Below are 25,946 nucleotides of genomic sequence, written 5' to 3'. Positions count from 1 at the left end.
CAGGCATCCACTAAGAAAAACACCAACTTAGCAAGCATGCGATCACATATGTTTTGAACATGTATGTTTGGAAAATTTGACGAGGTAGCACGTACGTGTGACACATCTCCTGCAGCTTTTAGATGTGCTACACGTACAAAACACTGGAATGAAATGGCTTAATTATCTCCTCCTTGTGTAGATCAGTTTTCCAGAGCCTTGGTAATGACTTAATTATTCTCTTCAGGTGTGTTGCAGCAGATGCACATCTAAAAGTTGCAGGGCAGTGGGTCTGGAGGACTGGAGTTTGACACACTATAATATAGTGCAGGGGTGGGCAACTCCAGGCCTCAAGGGCCGGTCTCCTGCAACTTTTAGATGTGTCTTGTTAAGGAAGAAATTCCTAAAAATAGGTTAACTTTGAAAAAAGTTTGGCTCTCTCTTCCTTTAGATCCCAGGTCCTCTCGGCAGGCCACGTGTAGGCACAAGGAAACAACAATGCGTGTTGACATCACAGAATTACAGAATTTAATCCAATATAAGACAATGCATAAACTTAGAAGTAAGACAATGCACAAACTTACACCAGAAACTGCAGAACGACGGAGACATACATTCATTTACCTGACATAAATGGAAAGAAAGAAAGAAAGAAAAGCAAAGACGTGCAAAGACATCTTTGGAGAATTGCAAGGGCAAATCTGATTTGTTACTTCTGTGTAGAAAGTTTTATCCTCTTGTATTTAATTTATTCAAATAAGGCGTACCTTTGCTCCTCCAACCAGGAGCTATCTCTGACCCTCTCTCAAGCCAGAAACCCCTGCCGTGTTTACGGCCTTTCACAGATGAGTGTGAAAAGCTACAACTTCCACTGTATTGTTTTCCCACAGACAAAAGGCAGTTCAAACGATCCTAGCAAACCATCTGCTGTAACTACAGATAAATTAAAGGTCAAAGAGCCAGAATACATTACTAATTTCAAAACTACAATTAGGCCATTTGAATTAAGACATGTAAAGTTTTAAAACTAGCTTATTTTAAATTTATTTTCTCAACAGTCTCTACTTCAACACACCTGAGTCGAATAATGAGGTCGATCCCAGCACTCTGGAGAACTTGACTGCACTGAGGAGGTGATTCATCTATTGGATTCAAGTGTGTTGGACCAGGGAGACATCTAAGAGTTGCAGGACACCGGCCCTCGAGGACCAAGATTATGTATTTAGTAAAAACTTGTTACTTGTTTTGACATTAGACATGGACATCAGCACTTCATGTGCCTATTGATAACAGAATCGTTTTATATGCATTAGAAAACTATTATTTATAAGTTACTTGGAAAATAATCAGTCAATTCTATTTATAAAGCACCCTTCATACTAAAAGCAGTTTAAAGTGCTGTACAGATCAATAAAAACAAATTGGACACACAGTATTAAGTAGTTCATTATTTTTGATAGTGAAACATCAATGTGGTTGTGGAGAAGCCTTATCTGACGGTCAGCACTGAATTACCAGATTAAGAAAAACAAGTTAAATAAGAACCTTAGTAATATGAAAATTAAATTAGACATTATTGACATTGAGGAAGCAGAGCATATCTCCCGACTGTCTCATATAGTCGGGAGATATGCTCTGCTTCCTCATAATTTATTTTTCTTTGAAACAGTGTAAGTTGTATAATAGGATAAAGATTTCTTTCTTTTTTCTTTTTTTTTGTCTCGTAGTACACACTCCTTACCGGTTGGTGTCAGTAATGCTCACGTTACTTCTTTTTTTTGCCTACCGCCAATAGATCTCAAGAAGAAGTGCGAGTAGGAAGAAGAATCCTTTGAGGCTGACCTACTGCGCATGTGTGAAAAGCGTGTTGTCATCGGTGGTTATGGAGATGAGATGGGAGTGCGATCCTTTATTTACACGGTCATGTTGCTGGTAAGATGTCTCCAAAACCCCCAAAAGAAGGTCTTTATGCATCTAGCTGTGCGCTTACAACGAGTTGTGAATAAAGACTCGCGACTGTCCGTCTTATTCGCATTTTAGCCGGGTAAGTCTTCTGTACATTACAGGTAATGTTAGACTAGATGACGTTTGCTATGTTGCAGATGAAACAATTTTAACACGTTAAAGTAAGCGAAAACGTACCGTTTATTGTGTTTAACAATGTTATCTATAGCTAGTCTATGTTGCCTTCATGAAGAGAAATTATGCATGTAAATGTCACGTTTTGGTATGCAGCTGACAAGCTGGATACACTTTCCTGTCAACCCAGAAGTTGTCTTTCTTTTATATTTTCTAATGTATTTACACAATTATGAAATTAACTGAAATATGTTAATTATTTGAGCCCAACAGAATTGTTCAACCAACACTTTACACGTGCAGGTTTAGACTGTTTCTTGTTTATATTTTAGTAACTCCTTTGAACAACAATAAGCAAAATATCTTCGTGTCTGTCAGAGGAATGCCCAAGAAGACGGAATTCACTGCGGTCACCTCTTCAAGTCATGAGGATAATTTCAGTGCCAAGGAGCTGATGGTACATGCACCCACTGTCAGTGGTTGGAGATCCAGCAGGTAATTTAAACCGGGGGTCTCTTTTCAGAAACGTAGTTAATCTCTGATGTATTTTTCATTGAAGCAATGTAAGCCTTAAAGCATAAACCTTAGATTTTGATAGTGCGGTATGGGTTCAGAAACCTTGCTCATCTTTTGCTCCCTATGAAATAAAATTGGCCTTGACCTGCTATATCTATCTACTTTTAAAACGAGTTTTAACAGTACCTATATGTGTTAAAGGTAAATAAGAAATCTATTTTCTTGGTTTGATTGCTGAATAAAACCCCTTATGTCTACTATTTAAGATTTAGAACAATTAAAAGTAGATTCTGAATAGAGTTGTCCCTTATATATAAAGAGCGAAGAATAAAAGTACAGTTTTATTTCTTAAAAATATGTTGACATATGGTTTTATTATTTATATAATAGCATGTTGTTTTCTCAAGTTGCTCTTTAATCTACCTTTTAAACTGAGCCTAATATTTATATGTATCAAAATTTCTGCAGGCTGTGTTCGTATCCTCAGCACCTCACCCTTCAACTGGTGGAGAGATGTAGAATAAGAAAGTTGCAACTGCTGGCTCACCAGTACATGATCCCAGCCAAGGTTGAATTTCATGTTGGTGACAGCCTGCCTGAAGCCAGCCCTCCAGGCTTCCCTGGACAGTTTCACAGACTTGGGTAAGACCTCAGACTTTACCAGGCTTAATTCTGACAATTTTATTGCGCATGCACTATTTTTACATAGTTTGGAAGATTCCTGAATTTTGCAGTCCTTCTTTTTTCACTCAGACCATTTTCATGTTGAAATGCCAAAAATAAAATAAATAAATAAATAAACACACTAAAACTGGTGATTTTTGGAATTTCTACCAACAAAATAAAGGCACTAATGTCCATGAACTATTCTTTGAAGAATCTGCATTCATCACAGGTGATGCATTTGGCAAGTAGGTGTTAGATATTGTGCAATCGCACTGATCTAATTTAGTCCAGATGCAAAGAAACCTGTAAAATGGCCTTAAACACACTCTGAAAATCAAGAGCCCGTTTCAGCACTGCATGGTTTCAGGATTTACAGAACCAATTCCATGTTCCAATATGAATCATTTCTACTCAAAGTGTTATAAAAACTACTTAAAATTAAGTCTGGAAAAATATTATATGAAAACTGTGCGACCATTCAACCACAGTAAATGTGGATAATCACATCAGTATTACACGATGGTCACTCACTGGGAAATTCTAATGGATTTATTGATTGAATGATTGAGAAAAAAAATAAATAAATTGACATTTGTATTCTCCAGCACCTGCTCAAGGTATGATCTAATCTAAAATAACAGTTGCACTTTTTCAACAGGTATGTGTCTTTATCGGATAACGAGAAGACGGGCTTCAAAGCCCGGGAGCTGAAGTCGGTCCACGTTGATGCCATCGGAACATATCTGAGAATAACCCTCCACAGGAACCATGCCAACCGTTACAATCGCTACAATCAGGTAATCTGTTGGGGCATTTCTCCCAGATCAGAAACAAAGCTACTGGGGTTGCTTCAGGTTGGTTTTCATTTTGGTACATTTTTTTGCACAGTATCTTTTTCGTTTTTTTTTAAAAAAAAAAAAGACTGATTTACTGATCTTAACTGAAGTAGTTGAGGCCTGCAGTATTTAAGATTTTGCTTTTCTTTGAAACCTCAGTAACGAGTTAATAGAGTAATTTTGGGAGGTGGATCACTCCTGGGAAGATTCACTAGTTGTTCATGTTTCCTTCATTTGTGGAGAATGGTTCAATGTGTTTCATTTGAAGCCAAAATTCCCAAAAAATGACTTTTTAATTCTTCTCAAACTGATGTCAATAAATTTGACTTCTTCAGGTTGCACTGGTCGCCATTAACGTTCTGGGAGATCCTTTGGATAGCATCGCACATCACACAGGGGTAAGTGAACAGTCTCCTCATTTCTATCTGTGGTGAATTTACATTTGTACAACAGAAGGGGGGGATGTTGGACTGACTTTGGACTCACCATTGACTGGTAGGGCAGATTAAATAGATTTTTTTTTAAATACAACCTTAGACCAAACCCGTGACACATTTCAAATTTTAATTTTGCAATGTTAAGAAATCTTTCTTTCATACTTTATTGCATAACATTAACATAATGTTGGTCAGTTTAGCACTTTTTCTTTTTTTAACTTAACAGCAGAAGCCATTAAGTTTGAGATATTCCTTTTTTGTTTTCACAAGCTGAAATAGCTGCAGATAATTGACAGAATAAAGCAGGATGTTGGTGACGGGGACGCACCAACATCCTGCTCGCACGACCTATTCAAATGAGTTAATTTATAATTTTGGCTCAATTTTCAAAGTATTTATTGTCACATTGGTATAGGCATATATGTGTATATATATATATATATATATATATATATATATATATATATATATATATATATATATATATATACATATATATATAGTTAAGGCTCTGGCCCAACTAAACTCCACAAGTGCCCAAACTTATTTGTACAAGTGTTTATGTATGTCATCCGTGTAGTAATGAGACACAAAGAGAGGGCACTATGTAATCAAACAGGAGACCTTCAGTTGGTGAGTGTAATCAGATAGTCCTGCAGATTGATGGCTCCTGGAGGAGCGAGACTGCCTTAAAACACACACGCGCACGTACATGCAATAACACACAGAAACGCAAGGAAAGCGTGGACTCCCCTCGCACAGATTCCAGTGAACAAGTCGTGCATTGTTGCTTCTCTAATCCCGCTGAGCACCTTCATTACTGCAATGTTCTTGCCTGTTGGCCACAGCTGGGTCTCCTGGATCTGCTTTATGTTTGTTCTGGATGTTGAAACTGTGATGTAGATATGTAAAACGAGGATTATTTACTTCTTGGTTGAACTAAATTTGATTAAGAACATCTCATCTCTACCTTGTCTAATGTCAGCACTCCTTTCTTTAAGAGTGTTGAAGTATCATTATTTACAAAATAATGCAAAGTTGGCACTTAGAGCAACTTTGCATTAAAAGTGTCATTATTTATCGAATAACACATCATGACAACAGTCATAGACATTCATAAAGCTTCCTTCATGTTCATGACAGGTTATGTCATGTTTATGACTGTGTCACGTTAGTCTTACTCACTTCCCGTCCAAATAAAGTGTTACCAAAACGCCTTTGACACAGCAACACGCTCCTCTGCTTGACATTAAGCGATTGCAATCTTTTCCTTTATGTTCCTTCACACAAAACGGTGGCCTTCAAAAACTTGTAGGCAAGTGTCCACTTTGACTAGACCTGATGTCACTTAAGGCTTTACTGGAAAGTTCTTGTTCTAACTTTTTGTCTAGCCAGCAGGAAGTGCTGCATGACGATAAACTTTGTTCCATGTCATGACAGCAGCTGTTAAGCTGAGATATCGGAAACATTTCATCAAACGCTGGTTTGTTTGTATAATTATTAACTTTCAACGCATTTGAAGGACTGAGTAGGGATCTATGTGTGTGTTTATGTGTTCGCAGTAGTGTGTGTTCCAACAGAGCTTTTCAAAAATATTTTTATGCCACGAAGATTTTCTTATAAAACCACAAACTTCAGTTTATTTTGACCAAGATAAGGCAGTCCATAATTGCGCAGTGGAAGCAACAAAATGCATTGTTTTCAAAATTTGTTACAAATGCATGTAAAGCAAGAAAAGCGTCCCATTGAGTCGGTACTGTGCAAAACGTCTTTTTGATGTAGTTGGAGCATTTGAGTTTGCATTGGGAATCAGATTTTCCCATATAGAGTTTTATAATTTTTCCATTCAACATGCTCAGTCTGATTGAATGGAATGTCATGGTGTAACGTGAACGCCAATTTTCAAGTAATTCAACAAATTTTCTTTCAAGTAACTCAGCAAATTTTCAGTTGCATTTAGGGCTGAACTTTAATCCGTAAATACACCTTATGCATTAAATCCTGAGTTTGACACTCAGGGTTTGATCTAAACTCTTTGTTGGATTAAATTAGGGCTCTTTATGACGGGGAAAGCTCAAACTTTAGCCCTCCACTATACAGAAATGAGTGTGCAGCCAATCCACTTGTGTAATTTGTCCATCTGTTTAGCCCCAGCCAAGCAGAGACCAGCTGATTGAACTGTCCCTCAACAGTACCCAGCAGGAAGCTGCCCTGGACACGACTTTCATGGGGTGAGACTCGGCCGTTGAACCCTGGTTTCTTTGTTTTGTGACAATAACACAGTCCACCAAAACCATTCAGTCTGGGAGACAACCAGACCAGTAAGCCATTCAGGGTCACATACGTTTGAGGACAATGCAGATAGTTTTTTGTGCGAGGAAACAAAACCCATCTTTGAAATATATACAGATATACTTACTTCTTAGCATTTTAATCTGTGTAAATGATACAATTAGATTCTTTTTACATACTTTGATCAAGAATTGTACAGAAGCCTTCTGAGGATTGTGATACAAATAAAGTACAGAAAAAACATTTACATCAGAGCGCTGCAACAAGCAATCCTGTCAAATAGAGAATAATTTACTATATAAAATGATAAATACATTTTCTATGAGTACTCATGGTGTTGTTGCATGTCTTTGATCATAAATTTAATCTCTGCGGGATTACCGAGGCAATATTACCTGTGGAGATGCAACTTTTTATACAAGTGATCTCAGTCTTTTTTTTTAACATTCTTCACCAAAGTGCTATTAATTGATAATAACGTAAACTGAATTCCTACTCCAATCATGCATTTTCATGCTTTCTTTCACATTCAGCAAATGTTTATCAATCTCCCAATTTGATGATTTGGCCTTCGACATGTACCAGGACCCGGAGGTCGCTCACATCATTCGTCTCTTGGACCAAAAGAAGCAAGCCGTTGTCCGACAGGAGAACTTTGAGGAGGCCAAGAAGTTGAAGCAAGCCATCGCAGACCTTCAGAAGGTAGATTCAAAAACGTTTTATTCCCTTTACATTAAGTAGAAGAAGTATTCGTAATGCAGTCAGCATGGTAGGCATGAAATTCACAGAGTGTAAGAGCTTGGAGGGAAAATATCTTGACAGTAAAACAAAGATTTGAAAGAAAGCTGCAGGACATTTTTTTTTTTTTTTTACAGAAAAGCAACACACTTTTACACTTCTTCACAGTAATATAACATTAGTATGATACAATTCTAACTTTATCCATTGATTCTGGATTGTTTTGATTGTTATAAATAGAATTTAGCAAATTAAAAGAAGCTTTTTTAGCTAACCAATAGGCAGTTTTTGTGAATAAGTAATTCTGTGTTTTTTCTCTCTCTTTTAGCTATTTGCATAGTCGTATAAACACACGCACACACACATGAGCACGTAGGTGTATAAACAGCTAAGGTTAAGGAAAGGACACACTAGGGAACGCCCTCTTTAGGGCATAGCTTAGATGGAGGCCTGCCAAAGGAATCAGAAACTGTTGCTAGGTCCCATTTGCCTTAAGGAAAGCATGGTGATGGGCCAATGCTGCATTTTGGTCTTAATAAATGAAATTGATGAATTCAACTCACTGACTCTTCAACCTCATAAACTATGGACCTAGCAGGAGAAAGGATAATCTCCAACACGGTGCGGAGCAACAGAATGAGGAAGAACAGCGGTGGAATAATCTGTGCTCCATTTACCTCTAGAAAATGATTTATAGAAAATCATTTTCACTGTCCAACTGCATCATTGTTATTGTTGTACGCCACAAAGACATCAGACCTTGGTGGTGCAACTTATGTTCTTGGACCAATAACAGAGTCCTAGTATTGCATTAAGCAACAGGTCAGAAAATTAAAACATGTTTTAAAGTAATAAATAAATCATTTATATCTACTTATTACCAGCTAGACCTTTTCACATCAACTCATTATGTTTTGTCTCCTGAAAATCTAAATTATTCTGCAACTTTGTCTCCATTTGTAACAGAAGCTGTTAAACATTGTTCAGATACCTGCTACAGTCCTCCTTTGTGTTCAGCGTTACCATGCAGACCATGAATTCTTAACGAGCTCGACAGCTGCTGTCAGGATACCTGGCCAGTGTGTGTCCGACTCCCAGTTGAAAGGCCTTTTGTAACCAGATAACACGCAGTCTTACAAGTACTAGTCGCTTGTTAGCATGGCACGTTAGCATTGTGGACACAAGTTAGTCATGCTGAAAATCCCCCGTCGTCACACCCTCATGACGTCGGAGTTATCCATTATGTAGCATCTAAGGATATATGAATAAAACACACAACAAACTGACTTGCTCCGTTTCATCCATCATCAAAAATTCAGTTTGCTATCACAGGAGCGTTTTTCAGAAATAAAACGATTACAAATGAAGAAGCGCAGAGATGTGTGTCTCCAGGAGTGACAGAACTCCTAAAATCTCAGACTCACTGAACGTTTTCTTCAGATGCATCTAGAACCGATCCTTCTTGTAGTGAGTGAGGCTTGAATGTAGACCTGTGAAGACCGTGTCGGCTGGCACCTCGTTAGCAACTTTATTCACCTCGAAGGAATTTCCATGCGCAGAAATTTCATGTCCAACTCACTGGAAGCTGTTGTCGAGTTTCCACACTGTAAGTCTCAAGGTTTTAATATCTGGCACTCCTGCTTCTTTTTTCTGAGCCAGGGCTGGAGTATCATCTGAGACATTTGAATTTAAGTTAGACATTAAAAAACGTAAGATGCATCGGACAGCTGAGCACAATCTAGTGACTTATTCCAATATAATGAATGGAAACTGTCTCAATACCTAAATTAAAAACTATTCCAGGACCAAGTAAGATGTAGAGCAAAACATACGATAAACATTTTAGCGTCTATAAAAATGTACTCTACATCTTTTTGTTTAGTTATTGATCAAGTCCAGAGGAAGGGTGAACCAGTACAAGATTCTCAAAATGTGATAAATGCCCTTCATTAAAAATACCATAGTATTATGATGAATGCAAAAAAACCCCCCAAAAAACCTTACATTTAGGATAAATTGTTTCATTTAAAACTGAGGAGAAACAATTATTGCTAGTGCAGCTAATATAGTTCAACACTGATTATTGCAGTTTCATTAGTGGTATTTAAAACAGACTTATTCTGATACAGAGTATTTAGCTGGATATTTAGTCAGGCTGTCTGCTCAGGTAGCTAAGCTGCAATTGGCTGCTTAACAGACAAGCCACTCTGAAATGCAGTGAGAGTGACTGTCTGCATTTCCTACATGCTCATCCAGGAGGAGTGAATGCTGCAAGTCAATGACTTGATTTTTTTCTGTGTTTCCTTTTTACCAATTTGAATCATAAACTGAACTTGACTGCGTTGTTAAATAACCAGGATCCGTTGAAATTGATGCAGATTGGTTTGAATTGACTCTTTTTTTTGGTAAAGTGTTTAGAGATTGTATGTTATGAATTGACATACAATTCATAACAATTTATATATAAATTGAGTTAAATTGATTTACTTCTGTTTTTAAAACTGCAATCCCTAAAAAGAGTGACAAGTGGTGCTCCTTTTGTTTTCTTACCGTGACTTCTTTTGTTTTCTTGGCGGCTATTGAGACATACAATCATCTACATTTGTCTTTCTTATAAGCTAGGGGGAATTGTGGCATTCTTATTTCTTCCAGGTCACTGACAGCATGCAAGGGAAGATGGGGGAGGGGCACCAGTAGCACTCCTGTCGCTCCAGCACTCTTTCTGTCGTCTCATTAAAGGGATTTTTAAGCACTGGAAAAGTATTATGACCATTTTGATACCCGTTTCCAACCCACATGTGGTCCAGACCAGAAGATGTTAACACAATAATAGAAATACAATGTTGACTAGCAAAACAAAAGTGTTTCAAGCTGCATTAGGAAGAGAGAAAGGGGTACTTAAGCCCCTAATGATTTAAACCCTTGGAAGAAATGGGTTTAAAGTAAGATTTCTCCTGATGTTGATGGCGAGGAGTCCTTCCAGCCTCAAAGACATGTGACCAAAAATGCATAATACCTGCTAATAGTTGGTCAACAAATAAAAAACGGGTTTGGTTGATTCCATTGATTGTTGAGAAGGTCATTACTAAATTACTCAACATTACAAATGAAAGTAGATCAAATATGTTTTTTTTTAATTCCCTTCTTATATCGTTTTGCATTCATTAGACAGATTGCATTTCCTGTCAAAAAGAAATTTCTTGGTTGACTGAAAATAATTTTAAATCTAAATCCACCAGGGGTATCAATACTTTTGGGCTAAACTGTGTAGGCTTTAATTATGCTTTTTATAATGTCTAACTGTACAATGAAATAGTTATCCAATCTGAAACCAGTTGCATTGTATAAAAAACCGGCTCTCTTTATGAACTTTATAAACATGCTGGAAAAGATGCTTAGTCTCACGGTGGTTTGGGCTCTTCCAGGTTGGAGAGCGTTTGGCTCGATATGATGTGGAGAAGAAATGTGCGATTGAAAAGGAGAACTATGACCTGGCCAAGACGAAGAAGGAGCTCATGGACGAGTACAGGAAGAGCGTCTACCAACAGCTGGAAGTTCACAACCTGCTGGACATGACAATGGTCAGACTTAAGCAATTAACCAGCTACACAGTCGAGACCAGTGGATTGTGATGGGACACAGAGCTTTTAGAGTTTCCATAAACGATTCTGTCTCTTTCATGGTGTCATCAGATCACCAAGACCTCAAATTTGACCTCGGCTCATCGTCCTCCACCTCCTCTGCCTTCTCCTGCTGATGGTTCAGCCCCCACCAATCCCCTGTTGTCCACAGATGACATTAAGGATGGGAAGAAACTAAGTGCTCATAATCAGCAAACAGCCACACAGACTGTTGTACCCACACCTACCAGTCAGCCCGACAAGTTTGTCACCCCTGCTTCCCTCCCCAGCGTTAACGTAAGTATTTTTCCACATCGAAATTGTTGTTAGCCACATTGTTAATTAGCTTCTAGAAAAAAAATCCCCTATGAAACCATTTCCTAAGAGGATCAGTGTTTTCTTTAGAATAATCCAGCGGTGTTTTCTTCTTTACACACACATTCCTGTAAACATACCAAAGCTCAGAAGCACCTTTGGAACATGTCTCCTGACTAAACCTGAGCAGTGCTTGAACCCAGAGCACACGGGGAGATTATGACCAGCAGAGGCCTTTATGCTTTACTCACCACCTTCTAAGACCAGACCTGCTCAGGTTTGGGTTTCACTATTTAATTAAAAGCGTGCAACAGTTGGCTGACTCTGGCGGCTGCCAGCCTGGCCTCAAGGCAGTGCTTTGAGACTTTTGTTAAGCCGTAGGCTGCCAGTTGGCCCAGAGGCACAAAATGTAGAACTTTCTGGCTCGAGCTTTGGTTTATATCGAGGGAGGCAAACGGTCATTGTTGTTCGAATGTTGAATGATACTGAGTCTCTCCGGTGTTCAAACGTGAAAGTTGTTGTTTGCAGAGATTACATTTTGACCTTTTAAGCCTCCAGACAGACGGGCTTCTGAGAAATGCATTCGGTTTTAAAATATTTTCATTTTGTAGAAAATGAGGGACAAAAATCAAACGGTAAAATACTTTCAGGCATAACATTTCAGCTGAAATGTTTATGTTTTTGCTTTCTGTTGACAGGTCACCGGCGTGCCTTATGATGAGAGGCCCCTGCCGGCACTTCAGCGAAAAGATAGGGCAGTGGAAAGCATCCAGGCGCCATCAGCAGGGAACTCCCCTAAATCTGACATGTTAAGGTCTCCACGTGGTCCTGACCTGAGTGGAGAGCCAGAGCCCCTGACGGAGAAGGCTCTGAGAGAGGCCGGCCTTCCTGTTGAGGCCTTTGGAGAGAGCCTGGTAAGAACGTCATGAGTTCAGCCATGGGCTGATGTAACAGAAATTTCAGTGACCATTTTAGTTTTAGCTGATGAGAAAAACTTGCTTTGGTGTTTTTAAACCGCCCCCAGAATGGCACCTTGAAAGAATATTCAGATTTTGAGCTTTTCCAACTTTTATCACTTTTATCACTTGTGTGATTGACTAACACAAACTTGTGCGTAAGGTAAAGTAGGAAAGCAAGGAAAACATTTTGGCCAGCTGGAAAGTTTTTCAGGATTCCCTTGTATTTAGCTCTGTCCATGTTCCTCTCTGACCAGCTTGCTTGTTTCTGCTGAAATACATCCGAACGGCAGCATGCTGCCTTTTCAAAATGGGATATTGGAAGTTTTTACGGTGACAAAAGCTTAAGAGGTAATAGTTCTTACAAGGCTTCAGCTGGTTTTTGAAATCAGAATCAAGTTTTTACGGTCAAAGTTTGTACATGATGCTGATGCTGACATCAGCCCAATAACGATAAGACCTCTCCTGCCTTCTGGAATCATTCACATGAAGCTCTCATTAAAATGATTTCTGATTATAAAGGATGGGGAGCTTACTTATTAACGAGTACTTTTTTTTTGACACTTCTGTTTTGGTACTTTTAGGGCTTATGGTCCTAAACATTTGATTAGCTTGATGATCAAGCATACACTGCGTTTACAATCCAGCAACGTGATATGTAATTTTTTTTTTCTTTTCCATTTTAAGATTTTGATCCATGGTGTATGTAGTGCATTATAATCGATGTAAGAAAGATCCATAAAACGTGAAACATGAGAGAAATTTCAAAACATTGGGTGCTATCATTGCTTTGTGTTCTTTCTGGAGTTTCCTTGTTACCCATCAGCTGAATTTTTTGAATCATTCCCGTGAAGAAATGCATTTAATTTAAAATAAAGGGTACCGCTGTATGATGTGGTTGACGAAAAGCATATGTTTTATGGATAAGGTGCAGTGTATCAATGATATTAATGAGAAACATGCTTCCTCAGGTGGCTGGTGCATATTCTAAGACCTGGTGCTACAGAGAAGACGCGCTGCTTACTGTGCACAACAAACTTCTGGAAGTAAGCGCCGCAGCGCCCAAAGATGAGCTGAGAAACATGATCAGAGCGGCAGTCTTTCTGGTTAAGAAGGCCCTTCTGGATAAAGTTTCATCTGTGAGTCAATTTACTTTAAAGAAGATTGCTTTGATACAAAGTGCAACCCTGTTAAAAGACAGTGGATCATAGAAAAGGCCGTATCTTAACAGGCTGTATATTAATAGGAGGGCTACATTATTTGAATAGATTCCACACAATCATTTTTGCACAACAAAACAAAGTGCTGATTCGTTAATTGGCAAACTAAGTGCCAGTTTACGACTAAATGTATATAAAAATACTGAAATAATGTTACTTATTCAACATTAATAATTGTTAGAAATGCGCCTACTAGTATACTGGCCTTAGCAGCTCTAACCAGGTTCTAAAGTTCCCCAAAAACCCGGTCAGAAGGTGAGCCTGCCAGCAGTGCACACCAAAGGAAAACTGGATTCTGGAGCAGAGACCCCACCTCTGCTGTCTGCCATCTGTCTTTCCCCTCCCTCCTTTTTCTAACTCCGCGTGGCAAAGATGAGAGTCGCCGGATCGGTCATGCTCCACAAGCGGCTGCTGGTGGATTTGTTGGGCAGGACGCAGTATTATAAAGCCTCTATAAGACAGGAGAGGGGGGCAAAAAGATGATACTAGATTACGAGAGATTATAAGATAAACGTTATGTCATTAAAGACATTTTTCAGTTCTTTAAGAAGCTCTAAAAAGAACTGGTTATTGTTGAAAACATACTTGTGTATTGGTTGAAGTAGCTACTTCTGCCTTTACGCTGGGACTGGACAATAAATCAATAACAATACATATCGCGTCAGACACCTGATCAATATCAATCGATAATATATCCAATAATTTCACTGAACTCCGTTTCAGAAACGCACAGCATTCTGGGGGATGTAGGCAGAGGACAGGCTTTAGCCACTCAACGTCTCATGGCTTATAAACGTGAGTGGCATCAAATAACTGGCTTGCTCTTTGGTTACCTAGCAACAACCTGATGAGTAACTTGAGCAGCAGCTGATTCAGGTTTCGCACCATGCCGCATAACTGCTTAAAAAAAAAAAAGCTGTGGAGTGAAAGGAGAAAATGTGTACAGCAGCTCCAGAGGAAACTGGAAAAAACAGGAAGAGTCACATTGCCAGTTTGGCGGCAATTCAGGTATTTAAGACGGAAAATTAATCAATAATTATTGATTTCAACTGATGGAAAACACTTACGTTGTGGTATATTTTTCAGCTGTATCGTTCAGCCCTACTTTGCACTATAAACAGTGACGTTCTTGCAGAACAATGCCACTTAGCAGGAATAATGGGGGAGTGTAGTTTTTATAGGAAAATATTAAAATAGAGACAGAGTTTTAAGAAATGCTGTTTGCATTTCTGGGTTGTTAAACATTCTGTAATATTTTTTTTTCCCAACCCAAGGCAAGTCACTGTAATGCTAATTTTTTTTTGCAATAAATTCCATAACTTCTTGGTTTAAGCATCACATTGTCGGGAAAAGGCTTTATGCACATTCATGCCGTCAACATACTTTCTGTGCCACATGCAAAACATTTCACACAAGCTGCTTTGTTAAAAGCAGGAAATTTGACGAGCTTGACTTTGTATCCATTCTGTGGAAGCTGATTCCAGTTTTTCATGGTGACGTAAAGGGCGGTGTAAGTATAATTGCACTGATTTATTTCACACTGATCCAGAAAACGCCTTTAAAGATCAATGAAAAGTCTTTTTCTTACGCACACTGCTGTCCCTGATACTATTCTGATTCTTTGGTTGGCCATTTCCATATAATATTTCAGTAATTTTTTATTTCTAAATCTGCAGTGTGAATCGACATTAAAAAGCAGAGAAATGTTGAATTTATAGTCATTATTTAAATGCTTAGTTGCCTTTTTTCTTTTCATTTTCCTTCCTTTTAAGCTTTTATTAAATAAATAAATACCAAACACAGCTGTAAAATATTTAACTTATTTCAAGTTAATAATTCTTTAAGACATCTAGTTTTTCTGTGTCGTTACCAGGTGATTTTTAAAAATAGCTCACAAAGTTTTAAGCCTAACCTGTGTAGTTCACGCCTCAGGTTTTTCACGCCTCGCTGAAGCTGCTCCGGTTGATGCTGAGCCAGCTGATCCCAGCTCTGGGCCTCGGCCGGGTTGAGGTGACCCACTGCTTGGAGCAGACCTTACCTAATTTGCTGACGAGGACGGGAGACTCCCCTAACCGTCTACGGGCGGCTGCCATCGCCCTCATACTGGTAACATGACACTCCAAGTGAAGAGTTTGTTTGGGGGTTGGTATTTTGCATCTATGGAGCCTGTTGGTCTATCTGCTCCGTATCTGTATTTTTCAAGCCCAAGTTGTTTTCTGTTTTCATTCATACATACCAAAGTCAAACGTCATATTTGTCAATTCCTGACAAATATGGAAATGACAAACACCAGGCATTTCCTTGTGCTTCCAGAACACAAGGAAATGGAAAGGATAACTTGTGTGACTGATGGGCAGACTTTCCGCTTGCAGCTTGCTAACCGTAGTCGGCTAAATCTGTTTCTCCTGGAAGCAAAGGAAAACGGTCCAACCCTTATTTCAGCCAGCATACTGGCAGTGCAGAGCAGCTCGAGAAATCTTTGTTCACGCTCCCATTTTCACTGAGCTCACATCAAAAATATTAAAATGTAGCAATAGCAGGAGATTTCTTTCAGTTGCTTCTTCGTGATTTGTTGATTAGAACCTCAGCCTGCTATTGGAGTCATTACACCTTTGAGCAAGGGAACTAGTAATGTAATTTTACTGGTTTTTATTCTGTAATTGCCTTCATGGTCATTTATACATTTATATGTTTTTAATTTTGTTGAAATCAGACAGTGTGTCCTTGTTCTTTTTTTCTTTTGTGTTGCTGGGAAGAGGTGCGCTTTGTGTGCGCGTTCTGGTTTGTTTGAGTCGTGATTGTTTGGAATGAGTCTGTGCACTTGTTCATGTCAATTTGTGACTCAAAAGAGGCCTGAAGATCTCTAGTTAGAGGAACCTCTGATCTTAATGTTGCTATGTACGTGGATAAACGGGCCCAGATTGCTTTCAATGTGGCTGACAAGCTGCTTTCTAAGCCCACTTGATGCTCCTTTTCAGTAGTCCAATATCCCAGCTCCTCCAATGGGAAAGCGAAGAAGCTGGTGGGATGTGGGCAGAACTGTTTTTAGGTATGCATGGTTGGAATCCCCAAAAACCACAATTAAAGTGTCAGGATAACAGTTTGAAGCTGATTAATAGTACCAAACGGTTCCGCTGAGTGAAATCTCTGGAAGGAATGTCGACACCATCAGCATAGTTGTGAATTCTTGTGGCTAATGGAAGGACTGGCATTTCACAATAGCTCTATCAGCCGAGAGCTGTGACTGCAGCGTGTTACAAATGCCCACCACCTATGTTGTTACTGGAGCTCTCGTCTCTTTTTTTTCTACACATAAAGACACCGGCCCATCAAGCCAGATTACAGAGTCACTGACGTTGTCGTGGAGCCAGGTTTCAGTCAAGGCAAAAACTCACAAGCAACATATTTTGTACTGTGTGTTATTACTTTAGCATTATGACTTATTGTCAAAGAATAAATGTTGGCAATGTAAAGCAATACTGTAACTGGTTTGTGAGGTTTCGCTTGAAGCCGCACCCAGATCCCTGCCCTGTTGGAACATTTCTAGTAGTTTCTGTCCGTCCTTCTCCAAGGAGAAGCTGGACATTTCCTATGTAATTTACTGTATCCTATTTCCCTCCATAACAAACTACGACTTCTACAGTGAGTAGCTCAAATTTGTCAATCCTTATAACTTTGTTCCAGCAGATAAAGATATTTCCAGTCTACTAACCACAACAATCCCTTTTTAAAAATGTACAGTGAAGCTAAAAAGGAGCTTTGTTTTTAATGTTAAATTCTTTGAATTAAATATTGATCAGTTGTGTTTTTCTATCTATAGACTAAAACAAAAACAAGCAAGCAAAAACTTCTGTGAGTTCATCAGAAAGCTGTATATAGGCCAGGGTGAGACTTCAAAGTGTTTGCAGGTTTGTGCATGGAGAGATGGCGTGTTGTGTGCAGTATAGAGTGCCGTGAGAAAGTTCAGTAGTGGTGCCAACTGCCTGTTGTGCAGGATATCAAACATTTCTTCCTAAGCTGGTTAATGAGTCAGGCTCTCTGCTCAGGTAGAGCCAGCAGTCAGCTGCTTAACAGACTTGCCACTCATAGCTCACCAACTATATCTGCAAAAAAGGTGCAAAATTAATAATCTTTAGTTTCCACGCAATGACTCTTCATATTTTTTCAGACTGGAAAATGCCACCAAACCGCCCAGATTTTCCTTTCTTGTAACCGAGAACATAGCATGGCGTTTGTCAGTGCCTTTTGTTCTGCTGTGACTAGCTCTCTGCTAGCGTGCTATTCCAGTGCCGTGACTTGTCCTCCTGTAGCGAGGCATGCCAATGAACTGGTCAGGAAGAGAGCTTTACGTCAATGTATGAGCCCATTCTTTTATGAGCAAGAGAAAATTTGCAGAATATGCAAAACTTGGACAAGAAAATAATGCTAGCATTCACATTTTTAAGCCAAATGACAAAACATTTGCTTAGCAAAAATGTATTGCTTTCTTCAGATTTCAGTTTGTGTTCATCTAAAGATAAAAAAAAAAAGCTTACTGTAAGTATGATTCATTTCTTGCCTCAGTGTCTCCATCCTGTGCTTCGTCCTAATAAACAGCAAGAGGCAAATAAGGAGGTGTAGTCATGGTCTCTAAACAAGCCTGAGGTTGTTTTCTCCACACTGACTCCTTTAACTATAATTGGGATCAACTGGGACTGTGAGCTCATCAGAAAGCTGGATATAGTTTTCTGTGCCAGGGTGAGACTTAAAAGTGTTTGCAGGTTTGTGAATGGAGAGATGGCGTGTTGTGTACAGTATAGAGGGCTGTGAGAAAGTATTTTCAGATTTATCCCGTTTTAGATTAATTTGGCGCTGAAATGTTTCAGGTCCTCAAACAAATGACCTGAGTTAAGAGAAAAGGCTAGCCAAGCCAATATGGCCCTATGCAAAATGGTGATTATCCCACTCGTTAAATCAGGATTTGTAAATGTGATTAAGTGCATTTTGTGGAAAGCAGAGTTCAATTTTGTCAGTTGCACACAGACCTGATTACTGTGAGGCCACTAGAATCAAGAAATTACTTAAACATTTTCTGATGACCCTCTAAATTTTGGCCAATTATTCTGAGGACTGGCGAGAAAATAAATCTTGTTAAAACTTTCATTACATTTCTAATAATACTAGCGCAGCAATTCAGAAAAGGAACATTTTATAGGCAGTAGTAATGCGATAGGCTGAGGCCGCTTTGGTTTTTGACTTGTTTTAATTGGTGATCAATAAATTCTGCTCCAGAAGATGAATGTCCATCCATTGGTTTGTGGTCAAAAGTCCAAGCTCACATGGGTCATTTAGAAGGGAAGCAATTTAATGTACACTACCTCTAAATGGCCAAAAAGAACAGAAAATCCTTGTTTTGGAGGGGCCTAGTTAAAGTTAGGACCTACATTCTATCGGAATGCTATGACTTGATGTTCGACTAGGTATCCATACTGAAAAGCCCTACAGTGTGGTTGACTTACCATTCATTGAAGAATAGAGGGTTGAAACTCCTCAGTAGTATGAAAAATTTGTAGCCAGTCATCCCAAGTTTTTGATGGCAGATGTTCCTTGTCAGGAGGGATAAATGTCATTATTTGGTTTAGGAGCAATTGCCTTTTTTCACACAGAAACAGCTATGTGTCAAACGACAAATAGCCTGAAAAAAGACACTTGAAGATGGCTTAATAAATAGTTATCTTAAGAGATTATCGTTTTCTCTCAATTAATTTGTATTAAGTTAGGTTATGTGTGTCTGGTAATAAAGTTTGTATGATTATTTGAAATACTGAGGTGGGACAAAAGTACAGAATAAACCTCTAAGGGAAGAAATATATATTTTTTATGGCACTGAATATTCTTGCCCCATGGGAGCTGTGGCGGTGAACTCATTCAAGGGTGTGAGCGTACGACAGGGAGTGTTTCCTTTAGCTCAGCAGCTCACAGACATTACCAAGCCTGTCTGCATTCTAGGTTGGTTTCTAATGTCTCATTAATAAAACTTTGATTATTTCTTTGCTTGACAAACACAAAATTCACTGATTTTGTCTTGCATTTCAAACGCACGTCGATCTTACTTTAGTCCTCGACAATGAGGGAGTTTTAGCAGAGCCTCCTTCTGCACGCTACACTTGCATTATGTGCCATGACTTGTCGACTTACAGGATGCTTGTGTTGAAAGATAAATTGCTATGTGACAACAAGCAAGTACTTACCAGGAGCTTGCAGGATACATTTTACCTAATAAGAATCTGTAGGTCTAGAAAGGCATCAACTGACCTCAACAGCGTAAATCTCATTCTTCCTCTGGTCCTTTGTTTAGGAGATTGCTGTCTTGAAGGATGTCAGAGCCCTACAGCTCATCCCCAGTGAATTAGTGAAGCCTTTCAAATCCAACTTCCCCCCTCGTCTGGCTCAGAGTCGGGCCGAACTGCTCCAGAAACTTCTTGTGGAACTGGGCATAGACAACTCTGGCTTCACCCTGGAAAATGTCATCACGGTAAAGAACCAAGATAATAATGATAATAATAATAATAATAATAATAGAAGTTTGTCTTGCGTTGTGTTTTGAGTTTTTTTGTTTTTATGTAATTTTGAATTGTTTGAAGTGTCTAAAGTTCACATTACATTCAGATTTAAAAAAATCTCAATTGGAAATGATGTTTTTCCCCCCTAAGTACAGTCTGTTTTGCTTCCATACTAACAAACATCGGTTGCATGATAGTCTGTGATGATGGCTTCACAGATGGAAAGAAACTGTCCTCCCTTGTTTTTGAACAAATACTGACCGTCATTCATACATTTATTTTAAGGACACAGTAAAGCATCGCTCTTACAGCATCTAGTCATTTCTAGTGTTTGCTTAGCATAGTTTTTTTTTTTTCAGACCTCTTGCTCTGTGAAGCTGGTTCTTAATTTGTCATCAGTCCATTGCAGATCCCAAGGAAAACACAACGTTGGGTTCTTGGAGACCAACAACTAATCAAAAAAAATGTGACCATTATGTTTAAATCTCCTGAGGTAGTTTCAATTTTAATCCCCATAGTCTGAAAAAAAAAAACAACAACAAAAAAAACAACAACAAAGCAATAAATTTCAACATTACTATCAGAAAAACTTGTCCTTTTTTAACTCCAGCTGTATCTTTGAGTATCACTGATTGCATTGCAAATGTAGGACAAAGCACCATATGTTGCTGCTCTAAGCTAGACTTCCAGCTGAAATAATAGGACCCATTTGTAACTTCATAAACATTACACTCACCTGTTTGCATTTATAAATCCCATTTGAAATGGTGCATGCAACTCCTGTTTGCAGAAGGTTTTTAAATACTTATCAGTGCCCTGTCTATGTTTCAAGCACAATTACACACACCAGCTGTTGGTCAACAACATCTATAGATGATGAGCTGTCATATCATGCAGCAATTTAAGTTTAGGCCAATATATGTCATTTTGTAAAATGTCAACCATCAAAAATAGACTGCAAAATGAAGTCTGGAGGGAACCACTTTTCAGACTTTAGTAATCTGTGAGCAACGCAATCAGGTGAAGGTCTTTGAGAAAGTAGCTTCAAGATTAACAGCTGAACAGGGAATCACAACGCAAGTGTTTATAATCCGAATTGTCTCCAGACTTTGATACTTTATCTCTGAAAACCCAAAAATGTTCCTCTTCTTCTGGTCTAATCTAATCCAGTTTACCACTGGAAAACAATTTTGCAGTTGTTTACAATGTACATAAAATGGATAATCCCTTCAACTATGAATTTTATAGGACATTTCTATTTTTTTTTCTCCTAAAACCTCGCTGGCAGAGCGACTTTTTAAATCACCCAGACTTCCAGTAAACTCCACTCAGCTGAGCCTATGTTGGCACAAGTGACACTCTTTACTTCATTGGTTTCCAGTAATGAGCTAATTTTTTATTTTTTATTTTTTTTACATGGTTGTTTTAACTCCAGCCCTTTCGGGACAGTCTGAAAAGCTGCGAGCAGATTGTTGGTTTTGTCATCTCGGTTTCAGGCTTGGAACCAAACGCCTTTTTAGAGGGGGGGAGAGGATGTTTGCTTCGAAAACGTTCTCCATCTAGATTGAGCTGTGCTGTATCCCACAGCTTGTCTTCTCCTCTAACACGACTTGGGGTTAGAAATAAGATTTACTTTAAAATGAATCGCTTGGGTTGACAATAAGTTTTTTATTTTGAGATATGACAGGAGAAATGAAGTTTGTTTTTGTTGATTCTCACTGCTTTACAGCAACTACTGTTGTCAACTTTAAGCATTTTAGTTGGTATCAGCCTTAATAATGTAAGGAGTAAAAATAAAAACCTTAAAGGTTATTGAAGTATTTTTGTTACTGATTCCAGATTAATAGAAAAGAGAAGTACATCTATTTATGTAGCAAAGATAAGTATATCTTTTTAGAATAAGATTTTTTTAAGTCTAAATTTTACAACTCAATCCTGATGAACTGCATACAAAGCACAGTTAACCAATGATCTGTTTAGTCTCTGAAAAGAAACACGTTATCTGTGTAAAAAATGCTCAATGTACACATAACCATATGTAACAATGTCACATTTCTCTAACAACTCTCTCAGCACTCTGTGCTGCTCTACAGAGGTGTCTCACAGATAGTTCAAACATTTTTTCTTTTTCCTGTTCTGTTACCGTGGCGATTTGCTCTCAGGCAGGGGGCCAGAGTCAAGAAAAGGGAATTTCCTGCAATTAAAAATGAGAACTGGTCAGTGGAGACAGCAGAATAATGGTATGTTGTCCCTGAAACCTTTGAGCAAAGGATGGTTGGCCTTTTGACTCTGTTATCTCAGAGAAGAGAATCACAGCACTGAGGTAATACAGCCAGTGGGAACATGATGACCATTTGGACAGTAGCTCACTACTGAATGAGTGTTTTTTTTGTTGTTTTTTTTTTTTTAGTGTCCTGATATTTTAGCAACATAATCAACTCTGCCTTTGTTACTGAATAAATAACTGATAATGGCAACTTGAATATGTTTGAACCAATTTTGTTAAGTTTTTTTGTGATCTAAGTTGGGATTCGCCTGTGCACTGATTTTTTTTATTTTTATTGAATTAGCTCTGTATTGAATTGTACTTGCAGAATTAAAGTGGTGTGTTGGTCAAATTGCTCACGATTTGACAGCTAAAACTCATGATTGGGACAGCAACAACACAGCAGTTATCTTGGTTTTATGTCCTATGAAAAAAAAAAAAAAAAAATCCTGTCCCGTTGCTATAATCCTGACCCAGTGAATGTTTCCATCGGCCTCACAGTCGTCCTGCACGTTCAGAAATATTGCCTCTGAGCATATAACACAGGCACTGGACAAACAAGCGCAGAGTGCCATAATTGCGAGTCGTAGAGAGCGTATTTGAATAAGGTTTTTCAATCAATCAAACATAGTTCACCTGTCGAGATTTCAGAACCACAAAGCAAAGCATCCCAAAGTCAACATCCAAGAAGTGAGAAAACTCTGTAAAGCCTCCTTCTCAGCTCCGAATTTAGCTCTGTTGAGGGTTATTTTTAATCCATATAGTTCAGCTTTACATTAAAAGTTTATTTTGAGAATGAAACTGTAAAGCTTATCAGCTAAACTTGATTAAACTAACATCTCTGTTGTCTAGCCTCTGTTTTTGGTGACCTCCGCGCCACTTGGAGTGAGTGGGACCTAAACGTACGATTAGGATTTTCACCTGCTTAAAATTACATCATTGATATATTGGCAATTGGTTCTTCAATGGTTTCTATTACCTTAAAATCGGAAAGGATTCCAGTCCTTTCTTGTCTGATGTAAGCATAAACTAGTGGGAGAATCTGAGGATATGTTGGCCTTGAGTAAAATAAAATTACTATATTTTCTATGGACACAAGAAGTTTAAATTATAAGTTTATTTGCATAGCAAATGTTACAAAAAACTTCAGCAAACCAATGTCTGTTTAGTGAAATCTCTGCAAACCATTTTCCTACAACATTTAGGATCTGCGGCACAAGGTTGAGTTTTGAAGGACGGTAACTTTTGTAACTTCTGAAGAGATGAGTCTGTTTGTTTGTTAGTTTTTTTCTGTATTGGCTTGACTAAGGAGGTTGGAAGGACATCGGTATTACATGAGGTGGGTTTTATGTGGCCATTCAAACCACTTCTGGCTTGTGATGTTACAGGAGTAAAGACAGACCAGATGTGAGAGCAGAGAAAACGGCGTGATGCTCCAACCTTGTGTGGTATTACACAGGAAACAACAGGGGCAATTGTAGGGTGTCAAAGAACACCCCGGGGTGGTTTTTGTTTGAAGCTATAAAACTGTCAAACTATGCAGTACTGGCATGTTTAATCATGTCTTTAAAATATGTGCTAAGATCTCCAGAGGGAGCTGATGAATTCGCATTTGCAATTTTTGAAACTAAAAGGAGGGAAAACGTGGACATCATTTATGGATATTTAGTTTTAGAAAACAAAAACAACAACAAAAATGTCTTATTTACTTGTGTTTTGCTCCCCAGTGTCACATCTCCACATTTCAGTTCCATTTTTTTTTTTTTTTTTTTTTTTTTTTTTTTTTTTGGGACTAAAACTACAAAATGCGTCTATTTATTCCACTCACATTGATCCAGTTTCTCTTGTCATTTGTCAGTTTTGTACAGCTGCTTTGGAGCACAGTGCCAAAGGGGTTCGAGAGCTGGCAGTAAGCATCATCTTATCCCTGTATGAGCAGCACAGAGGAGCTGTTCTCAGCCACCTTCCGCCTAACGATGCTTCCGCACAGAAGAACTTTCTCTACAAAACCCTGTTTGATGGATTCGGGAGGATTGATGGAAAAATTGCGGCACCTCAGGCAAATGTTTTTTTTTTTGTTTTTTTTTTTACATTTTGATTCATTCTTGGGTGTCTTTACTCTGGTCAACTTATTTGCATCAAACTGACAGACAAAGGCAGTATTCATCGTTGTAAACAGATAGTAGGCCAATAGAGCAGCTGGTAGATGGGCAGTGAAACTCTTAGACATGCTAGATGGGAGCATTCTTATACCTTGAACTTGCAGGACGGGTTTTTAGATGAGACTTCATCAAAAAGGCAGGTGAGAATTTCACGGAAGGTAAAGATCATCTGACAGAACTCGCTGTCTTTCTCCCTTTTTTGGTTAACAAATCAGCAAAAGATAAACGCATGCCAGTTTATCATGCATTATAATGTTCTTTGGAAGCTTTGATAACATCACGATCATTTTTAGCATGAACAATAACCCTGGCTTTATCTTATCTACACTAATATGCATTTGTATTGCAAACTGTAAACTGCAAACAGTGATACACCAGGAATGCAGTCTCTTAAGAACCGTAGCAGACTAATTTCTTCCGTTTTGCATAGTGACGCTGCTTTTGAGTTTAGTTTCAAGAATCTTTTAAAAGAGCATCGTAAACAAAGACTCAGCAGAACGCAAGATTTGACGTGGGCATCGTTTACTCAAATAGGCCAACGATGTGCTGGTTTTCTCTCAGGCTTTGAAAAAAGGTGTCAGACAGCAGCCTGGACAAAAGGAGAAGAAAGAAATTCACTTCCTTCAAAAGCAGCTGGCCGCCCTGAAAGACATCACAGTAGGTGGAGATGTCATCAGTCTGCAGTTACATCAGCTCTCCCAACATTTGATCATTTCTGTTTATGACTTCAGTCACTTTGAATGTGGCCACATGCTCTGATATGCTTTTGTTTCCTCTGATGTGTAGGAAAGGGAGAGCGAAAGCACCACAGAGCAAACATCCAATCAAGAGCAGGACAAAGTTGACAAACAGACTCCAAAAGGTGCCAAAGCAAATATCTGGATACTGTTTATTTAAAACGATAGAAAAGAATATCATATTTGTCATATACTATTGCTATGGAATATTATTAGTGGGGTATGAACTTTAAAGAAGTGCAAAAACATAGACCTTTTAACAGATGTCAATAATTAATGGATGTTTTGTTAGTAACCATTGTGAATTTTAATGAGCAAACAAAAAAATGAAGCCTGCACATTAATCATTCATATTATAACTTGGCCTCTGAACTTAACTTGCAGATTTATATAAACATAATGTACTGTAAATAATGTTCAACCATCACTTTTCTGTTCCTGGTATTTTAGCATGTATAGCTTGATTTTCAGATTGCCACCAAGTTTTTTGATATTTGTTAACAAGCTCCACAGAGTGAGCATTTTAACCAGATAGCAAATGTATTTTTATTCTGCACACATCTGCCACTAATAGAAAATTTACAC

At 38.5% G+C, this 25,946-nt stretch overlaps 1 protein-coding gene across 2 annotated transcripts in view; it reads left to right on the top strand.

Annotated features, from left to right (window-relative positions):
• The first annotated feature begins 1,592 nt into the window (after positions 1-1,592).
• LOC106905176 (centrosomal protein of 104 kDa) overlaps positions 1,593-25,946 on the top strand; it is a 33,815-nt gene continuing 9,461 nt past the window's right edge. For both annotated transcript variants that reach the window (XM_014969816.2, XM_088007010.1), the window contains exons 1-16: positions 1,593-2,023; positions 2,437-2,553; positions 3,043-3,216; positions 3,899-4,037; positions 4,412-4,474; positions 6,662-6,744; positions 7,339-7,507; positions 10,969-11,124; positions 11,236-11,460; positions 12,177-12,392; positions 13,406-13,573; positions 15,587-15,760; positions 19,992-20,168; positions 24,321-24,521; positions 25,186-25,281; positions 25,411-25,486. In XM_014969816.2, coding sequence (XP_014825302.2) covers positions 2,441-2,553; positions 3,043-3,216; positions 3,899-4,037; positions 4,412-4,474; positions 6,662-6,744; positions 7,339-7,507; positions 10,969-11,124; positions 11,236-11,460; positions 12,177-12,392; positions 13,406-13,573; positions 15,587-15,760; positions 19,992-20,168; positions 24,321-24,521; positions 25,186-25,281; positions 25,411-25,486 — 2,230 coding nt within the window. In that variant the 5' untranslated portion in view covers positions 1,593-2,023; positions 2,437-2,440. The remainder of the gene's footprint in view (positions 2,024-2,436; positions 2,554-3,042; positions 3,217-3,898; positions 4,038-4,411; positions 4,475-6,661; positions 6,745-7,338; positions 7,508-10,968; positions 11,125-11,235; positions 11,461-12,176; positions 12,393-13,405; positions 13,574-15,586; positions 15,761-19,991; positions 20,169-24,320; positions 24,522-25,185; positions 25,282-25,410; positions 25,487-25,946) is intronic.

Source organism: Poecilia mexicana, unplaced genomic scaffold, assembly GCF_051168715.1.
Source record: "Poecilia mexicana isolate PSO_F unplaced genomic scaffold, ASM5116871v1 scaffold_7, whole genome shotgun sequence".
NCBI classification, from domain to species: Eukaryota; Metazoa; Chordata; class Actinopteri; order Cyprinodontiformes; family Poeciliidae; genus Poecilia; species Poecilia mexicana.
Note: the sequence above shows the minus strand (reverse complement) of the source record. Positions and strands in the feature narration are given on the sequence as shown.